This window comes from Zingiber officinale, chromosome 1A (genome assembly GCF_018446385.1).
Source record: "Zingiber officinale cultivar Zhangliang chromosome 1A, Zo_v1.1, whole genome shotgun sequence".
NCBI lineage: Eukaryota > Viridiplantae > Streptophyta > Magnoliopsida > Zingiberales > Zingiberaceae > Zingiber > Zingiber officinale.
In genome coordinates this window covers 39,447,737-39,456,610 of record NC_055987.1, presented here as the reverse complement: position 1 = coordinate 39,456,610, position 8,874 = coordinate 39,447,737, and the positions used below count along the sequence as shown (strand labels likewise).

The window sequence follows — 8,874 nt, the reverse complement described above, 5'->3', positions numbered from 1 at the left end:
TTGAATGTGCAAAAATAAGAATTCTAATGGGACCGTTAAAAGATTTGCAATCAATTGAGAAAATTAAAATAAATTAATTTTGAAATAAAATTGTCGCTTTTGATTCAATTAGGAATTGATCTGGATTCCTTATTGTGTTGATTGGCTTGCTACCCATGAACCTATAAACTAATAAATCGAAGGAACCGTGTCCACAATTCACATGCACTGTAAGGTCATACCAAAGTCTTAGTCGATGTGTCGCCTTATTTTTGTTATTTAGTGAATTATATTTGTGTCCTAAGTGCCCAATTGGTTTACAAGTATGGGATGACACTTATAATCAAGATGATGTTTGTTGTTCCAAAACTAAAATATGTAACTATTTAATTATGGATGTGTTCAAGTTCATCAAACATGTTTTGGTTTAACTAATTGATGAGTTATCGATATAATGATAATAATTCTTTTGTTATGTTGGATAAACTTCTTCGAACATCATCATTGTTATAGTTTTTTTTTAAAAAAAAAATTGGTACTGGTATCAAGTTAAGATGATTTTTTTTCGTTATTGAATGATTGATAGATGGTTAAATAGTAGCTTGTTTTTTTTTTTTTTCAATTTACTTGATGTGATGGTGCGACAAAATCAAACCGCCCATACCCTTTGATTTTTTTTTAATCAAAGAATATCTCATTTTTCTATTCAATCAAATATACTTATCCAATTCAGTACTGCTATCTGTCATTTAAATCAACTAAAAATATATATCGAATTTAACGTGGGAAGAATAAGAGAGAATAATTGAGGGGAGAATTTAAATTCCAGAACCTGCTGTACGAATTGTGTGGATGGCTTTATTTAGTTTTAGTATACTCATCTATTATATATATCTAATTATTTATATTATGTTTTTATTAATTTAAATTTATGGTAGAATTTGTTATATATTTTAAAAGCATCAGATCTGCTGTGGATGTGTAAATTTTCAATTCTAAATGTTCCATTGTTTTTATTTAAATACGAAAGTGATAAAATTAAATCTTTTCTAAACAATAAAATTTTCCAATTGTCTTTTTTTTTGTATTAAATATACTAATTCAAACTTTCATATTTTAAAATGCTTTCCAAAGTCCCATTATATTATCAAAATATTGTCTGAAATTAAAACTAAAGTTGCTAGTTAGGTTGTATAGTAAAAAGTATTTACAATTAATAAAATCTTAAAAGCATTTTTTAAAAACAAAAAATTTAGAAAAGGATTTAAGATATTACATTAGATATCAATTTGACTAACAGATAATTATCCACGTGAAAAGTACCAGATAAAAAAAATATATGAGATTTTATATATGTATAAATAGCTATTTGTTGGCTATAACATGACACTAAAAGAAAACAGTTATTTGTGAAATTATTTCACTACTAAACTTATAATTTTGTCGCTAACCAATATTCGTGGTAAAAAAAATTCGTCGCAAGAATCGCCGTAATAAACTTGTCGTAAACCAATTATCTTTGCGACAAATCTCAATTTATCGCCACTAATCTTAGCGGTGAATTTAACGATTTCGTTGCTAACACTCAAATTCCCCGAAGAAATAGTTAGCAGCGAATTTGTTAAATTCGTCGCTAAGTCTAATTTCCTGAATCACAAAAAGAGCTTTTTGATCGATCAAGTGATTGATTCAAATAAACATTTAACGGCGAATTTAATAAATTTGTCGCTAACTCTCATTTCTTGAATCGCATAAAATATTTTTTGATCAGTCAACTGATCGATTTAAGTAAACAGTTTGTGACGAATTTAACACATTCGGCGCTAAGTCTAGTTTTCCTAAAAGCATTGGCCTCGTGTAATCAATCAGCGGATTAATTAAAAAATATTGAATATTAACGACGAATTTGAAACTATCGTTGCTAATCGATGGGGTTAGCGGCGATTTGGAAATTTCACTGCTAATAGATAATGTTAGCAACGATTAATATGATAAATCGTCGCAAACAACTAGTTTTCCTATTACTACGATATAGTTTCGATAAATGATGGTTAATGGCGACATTAGCAATTTCGCCATTAACAAATGGGGTTGGCAACGAATATTATTAATTTCACAGCTAATCCAGTATTTTTTAAAACAGACATTTCTAATTTAAAGTCAGTATCCTGTATACAAATATACAAATATATCTATGAGCACATCAAATTCACAGCATATCACAAATTAACAAATCCACAAAGTTCACAACATTAACATTATCAAATTCACATCTCTAATAACAAGTTCATCAAGTTCATAACATCATCAAGTTTATCAAGCTAACAAGTTCATAACATCAAGTTATCAAAAGTTCACAACAAGGAGGATGAGGTGGAGCTGAAGAAGAATCAACGATTAAGAATTGTAATGCTCCGGGTGTCAATTAATTAAAAATTTGTTCAAACATATTTTATCTCAATTTCACTACTATCAACTCATCTTAGGTGCTTATTAACTCATAATATCAGATGTGGCTTAGAGTCGTCTTCTCCTTCTGTCAGAAAAAAGAACGACAAATTAAAGAAGACCTACAGTCCACAACCAATAGGAAATGTAGCTCTCAACTGATTAGATTGAGAGAGCACAGCTGCACAGGAGTGCTTCAGAACTCCATGGCCAAGCTTTAACGGTCATACGGCTCTCTCTTTCATTATGGTACAAGTTCCGAGGTGAGACTTTTGCACCTGAAACTTGTGTGTGTGTTGGTGCCTTTTAAAATAATAACGCACCCATCCTTCTCCATCGTTTAGAAGCAACTTTTAGCAGAGAGGAAATATATTTCCTTGACAACCAATCCGTTCTGGAAATGCAGCAGCGAAAAGAAGTAGATCACAGGAGAAAAAGATACAAACCCTTTTGGAGAACACCATGCTTTTATAGTATTGAAAGATCCAATCGAATCTTTTAGCAAGCTACGGCTGGCTACATTGTAATGTTCATAGGTCTGCGTTTTCCAAATGAGGACAAGCAGATCTCTTTGGAAGGCTTTGGCACAAAAATATGCAGATAGAAAGAAAGGAACATGCACACGCAGGATGGTGGAGAGCACGGTGTGGCACATGAGGTTGGCCATCCCTGTGAAGGACCGCGCAGGGATATGGATAAGAGCATCTACAACGCGACGTTAAATGCCGCGTTATAATGCTACTGTGCATTAACGCCGCGTTGCAAGATGCCAACGTGGCCGCGTTCAAAAGCTTGAACGCGTTCAAGTGTTCGTAGGGCGGGCCAGGGCGGGCCCACCCCATGTGCAAAACTTTTTATTTTTTATTTTTTAACCAACGGCACATGCAACAACTTGTTAATTTCTTCTTTTTTTTTTTTTACCAACGGCACATGGAACGACTTTTTTAAATATTAGTTTTTAAATAATGATTTTTTTAAATAATAGATTTACATTTTTAAATTAAAAAATAAATAACGTCTAGTTATTTAACGGTTACTTTTAACAGTTAGTTAACGGCTAGTTTGAAATTTCGACTATAAATATTCATCCATATGTGCACATATTTTCATTCCCACTTACTACTCTTTCAATTTTACTCTCTAAATTCTCTCCCCATCTATTTTTTCAAGTTCCTACCATCTTATTTTCTATCCGAAATGGATGAAAATAATAGGACATTTTTTACAAATTTCTTGAATTCTACAAACATGTCGCAAGAATATTCATCTTCCCAAAATCCATAAATTCCACCAAATTATCAATACCCACATCCATTTCCCAATATGTCGTTTCCTCCACAAAATCTTCAAAATGTCCAAGGTTTTGGAAATGCTATGAATCATCTGAATTATGCCCCTCGAGGTCCATATCAACCGCTTCCAGCTGAATATTGGCAAATCATGAGCCATCCATATTTCACGCCGTCGGTTGTTCATGGATATGGTACCCCGCACACAACTGGTATGTCTTTCACTCCTTCGATGTCGAATGAACCTGCAACTCCGACTTTTGTCCCGGAGACTCAACTTTCCGACCGCGAATCCCCAATTGAGGTGGTCAATTTAGAAAAGACGATTTCAAATGCTTAGGGTACAAGAAAGCGTTCAAGTTGGACAAAGGTTGAAGACGAGGTCTTAGTGAGAAGTTTTGTCACTATCAGTGATGATCCAATAATCGACAATGATCAAAAGGCGGATGCTTTTTGGGGACGGGTTGCAAGCTACTACAATGAGAATCTTCCCCTAGGTTCAAACACCAGAAGTGCAAATGTTATACGGTCACATTGGCACAATACAATCCAAAATAAGGTATATCAATTCAACGCAAATTACAATAGTATTTATAGTTCATATCGAAGTGGTCACAGTGATGAAGATATATTGAGGTTTGCGTACGAAAAATATTTATCCGAAAACAATGGTGTTGCATTCAATCTCGAACATGTGTGGAGAATTGTCAAAGACCGTCCAATGTTTACTCCACAGTGCGCTGATCACTTTGTGGCCACAAAGAAGACGAGGACCTCAGAGTCGGGAGCAAGCAACATCTCCTCCAACCAAGATGTGAGTATAGACCTGGATTATGAAGATACTCGTCCAATGGGGCAAAAGGCAGCAAAAAGAAAGGGAAAAGACAAAGTAAAATCGACCATGGAGGATCTGACAGTAAACTACAACAATATTATCACAAAGTTCACTGAGTACACAAGCGTGAAGAAGTCCGAAGTCGATTTGAAACAAAAACAACTCGAAGTAGAGGAGATTAAGGCAAAAGATGTATTGTCCAAATCTGAAGCTAAGAATCGTCGCTTGAAGTTGAAGGAGTACGAAATATTGAACAAAGACACATCGCAGATGACAAAGGAGCAGTTTATCATACATGAATATCTATGCAAAGATATTAGGCCAAGATGGAATATCTGAATTGTTTACTTAACGTTCATTTTCTAGTATTATTATATTTCCGAGTGATTATAATTTTTAATTATTGTATTTCTCATTTCGATTAATGTGATTTTTAATTATTATAATTTTGTAAAATAGTCGTTATAAACAAGTCGTTGGAAACTAGCTGTTACAACTAGCCGTTGCAAACTAGCTATTACAACTAGCCGTTGGAAACTAACCGTTGCAAACTAGGCGTTACAACTAGCCATTGGAAACTTACCGTTGCAAATTAGTCGTTGCAACGCAACGTTGCATACTAGTCATTGCAAACTAGCCGTTGCATGAGAAAAACAATATATATATACCATCATATCATTTCTCAAACACATATACTAAAACGTGTTTCCTCCAAAAATGTCTCATTCTACAGGCAGCTCTAGCTCAAGTTCCAGCTCGACAAGCGAAGACGAAGTCCATGTTGAAATCGATGAGCAAGCTTATGATCCGGGTGAAGAACTGATGTTATTGGTTCTTCAACAACACCAACAACTTATAAAAGCATATCAGAGGAGGGACATGTGTAGAAGAAGGTTCGTCCAAAGAAATCGTGAAGCTGAGCATGAGAGACTCGTCAATGATTATTTCTCTATAACCCCGGTGTATCACGATGAAATATTTCGAAGACGATTTCGAATGCGAAGAGAATTATTCCTCCGCATAGTGAATGCATTAGAGAATCATTCAACAATTTTTCAACAAAGAGACGATGCTGTACGAAGAAAAGGGTTATCACCACTACAAAAATGCACCGCTGCGATTCACCAACTGGCTTACGGAGTCCCCGCCGATCGTCTTGACGAGTACCTACGTATGGGTGAATCAACTGCCATCAGGTGCCTTTTCAAGTTCTACGAATACGTTATTGAAATATTTGGTGATAGGTACTTGAGAAGGTCAAATGTTGATGATGTTCAACATCTTCTGCAAATGCATGATGAGAGACATGGCTTTCCTGGCATGTTAGGTAGCCTTGATTGTATGCACTGGAAATGGAAAAATTGTCCAGTTGCTTGGAAAGGTCAATTTACAAAGGGACATGGGTCACCAACAATCATACTTGAAGCAGTCACGTCTCATGACTTGTGGATATGACATGCATTTTTTGGGGTCGCCGGTTCACGTAACGAAATTAACGTGTTATATGAATCTCCCATATTCAACGACGTCTTGCAAGGAAATATGCTGGAGATTAATTTCACGGTGAACGACACTGCATATATGAAGGACTATTATCTAACAAATGGAATATATCTCGAGTGGGCTACTTTTGTTAAGGCTTTTCCTTGCCCGGAGGATCCCAAGAGGAAGTTGTTTAAGGAAAGACAGGAGTCTGCAAGAAAAGATGTTGAACGGGCATTTGGGGTGCTCCAATCTCGATGGGCGATTGTCAGAGGTCCAGCTCGGTATTGGTATAGGAAAAAGTTAAAACAAATCATGTTAGCATGCATTATTTTGCATAATATGATTGTTGAGGATGAGGGAGATCACGTGACAAATTGGTACAACGAAGAAGGTGACGAACCCGCACAACCTATCCATGGCTCAAACCGAGTATTTCAGGATTATCTTCGAACAAATTCTGAGCTACGTGACACTCAAGTTCATCACCAACTTCGCGTCGACTTAGTTGAGCATATCTGGGGGCAATACAACAACAATCCGTGAATTAATATTTAAAATAAATTTTATTTTCCCAACTTTGTAATTTTAGATGTAATTTTGTTTTTCCAACTTTATAATTTTAGGTATTAAGTTGTAATTTCGTTTTCCCAACTTTATAATTTTAGGTGTTCAGTTGTAATTTCGTTTTCCTAACTTTATAATTTTAGATGTTCAGTTGTAATTTCGTTTTCCTAACTTTATAATTTTAGGTGTTCAGTTGTAATTTCGTTTTCCCAACTTTATAATTTCATTTTCCTAACATTGTAATTTCATTTTCTCACAAACAACTATTTTATTTAATAAATATATTTTAAAAATTAATATTATTTTTGAAAAATAATAATAATAATTTAAAATATTTTATTATAATTAATAATAAAATAAGATTATTAAACGTTTATTTTTTGAACAAACGTAAGATTATTATTTAAAATAATAATAATAATTTAAATATTTTAAAGCATATATAAAACATATTTATTTAATATGCTATAATGTTAAAATGCTGCAAAAGGCGGGTTCCGCCGCCTAGCGGCCCCCTACGCCTGCCCCATGGTATTGTAGGAGGAAGGTAAATCAGGTGCTATAATGTTAAAATGAGTGAGTGGATGGTGGACCTATGAATAATGAGTATTAACGTTAAAATGATTGTGGGTGAAAGAAGAATGTTGTTATAACGAGTATGTGACAGTGAGCCTCATACTTTTTGATAAGATGATAGGTGTTATAACGTTAAAATATTGTGGATGCTCTAAGGCCTCTGTGGCTCTGTCCCATTCCCTGTTTCCTTAATCACGTACAATGATTTAGACCTCTTCACACCAGACCAAAAGGGTATATATTGCTAATTGAGAAAGGTAGATAGGTAATGATTTCAATATGCTTTAGGATTTCAAATAAAGTTTATTAAATTGCATTCCTAAAGCATAATTAAGAGCATTAATCTTGAAAGTATCTGAATCAACTCCAAGGAAATTGGCCGGAAGCCTCAAATTAAGATGGCTCGAGTCACACATCTCCCTATGTAAAACAAAGAGTAGATGGTCAATGTTCCTTACCCACCCAACCAGTTGCTATGGCTATGGTGTGCTAGCTAGCTGCATGATTAATCAGTTTAGTAACCGAAGCAGCAGATGCTTTCCAGCTCTACCATGCCGATAATTTTTCATGTGCTAAAATTACAATCAATTTGTTGCACGTATAAAATTCCAGACAAATTAATAGCCACTGATGTAGATATATTATTCGAACCTCACCAAACGATATATGATAACTATAAAATTAGCATTTACACCATCGTAATTATACTAAATGAATAATTTTGAATCTCCACGATGGTTATATGAGAGTTTCCCTCTATTTTCAATATTTGTGGCAGATTGTTTCTATAATATAAAATATTATATATATACATAAATATTAGTAATAGAACAAATAAATAAATTGCTTCTCATATACAATAAGTTACTTGAAATGCCATTGATTTAAACAGAGCACACATGTAGTCCCAATCTTCTTGCACCTCACAAAACTCGATCGACATATATTGTCAACGCTCAACAAGAGGAAGGTGCAATTATTTCTTATAATGTGCATGCATTTTAGTTTGATTGTCTCTATACCTTGAACTCATTAACCGGTCATGCTCCTTTATGATTGACGATTCAACCTCCTGAAAATCGATATCAAACACAACTTGAAAAAATAAATTTATTTTGCACGTGATTAGTAATAAAGGAGTACGTAGTTATAAAAATGAAACTTTAGTTGTACTTACTGATAATCTATTGTATATTATCCTTTTATTATCAGCAGGGATGAACTTCCAACTTTTGGCTTGTAAAGTCACAAACTTCTTTACTAACAGACTTAATTCGATCATAAAAGAAGCAGCGTTTGGGTCAATCGGATGTCCATCACTCTGACGAAATGTAACGGGTAATTTACCCTGTTCATTGATCTAACGTTGTAGCCGATCAAAATGTGTGACACATGCCTCCCTACGTAGTGGTTAGCCAGTGCCTACAAAAGTGTTAACAATTAACAAATAAAATACTTAAATTAATAGCAAACTAAATAAAATATTTGTAATTAACAAAAGTATTAACAACTAACCACTAGGAGAACTACCATCATCAAGTGTCTCCACAACTGGTAGATGCTTAATCCTCTTAGGCGGCATGACTGTTATAAATTCATCAAATATAGATCAACAATTATGCATCAACAAATATACGTATCTATAAGTAATGAAGCATTTTGTGCATGAAGTAAAAATGAAGGAAACATAAATACCAT

At 34.1% G+C, this 8,874-nt stretch overlaps 2 protein-coding genes across 2 annotated transcripts; both read left to right on the top strand.

Annotated features, from left to right (window-relative positions):
- The first annotated feature begins 3,750 nt into the window (after positions 1-3,750).
- Positions 3,751-4,890, top strand: LOC121997607 (glutathione S-transferase T3-like). The gene is made up of 2 exons (XM_042552113.1): positions 3,751-4,020; positions 4,087-4,890. The coding sequence occupies exons 1-2, from the start codon at positions 3,751-3,753 to the stop codon at positions 4,888-4,890; spliced, it is 1,074 nt and encodes a 357-aa protein (XP_042408047.1).
- A 378-nt stretch (positions 4,891-5,268) lies between these two features.
- LOC121997600 lies at positions 5,269-6,579 on the top strand. The gene is made up of 2 exons (XM_042552103.1): positions 5,269-5,932; positions 6,089-6,579. Exons 1-2 carry the CDS (start codon positions 5,269-5,271, stop codon positions 6,577-6,579), a joined length of 1,155 nt encoding a protein of 384 aa, XP_042408037.1.
- Positions 6,580-8,874: the final 2,295 nt, after the last annotated feature.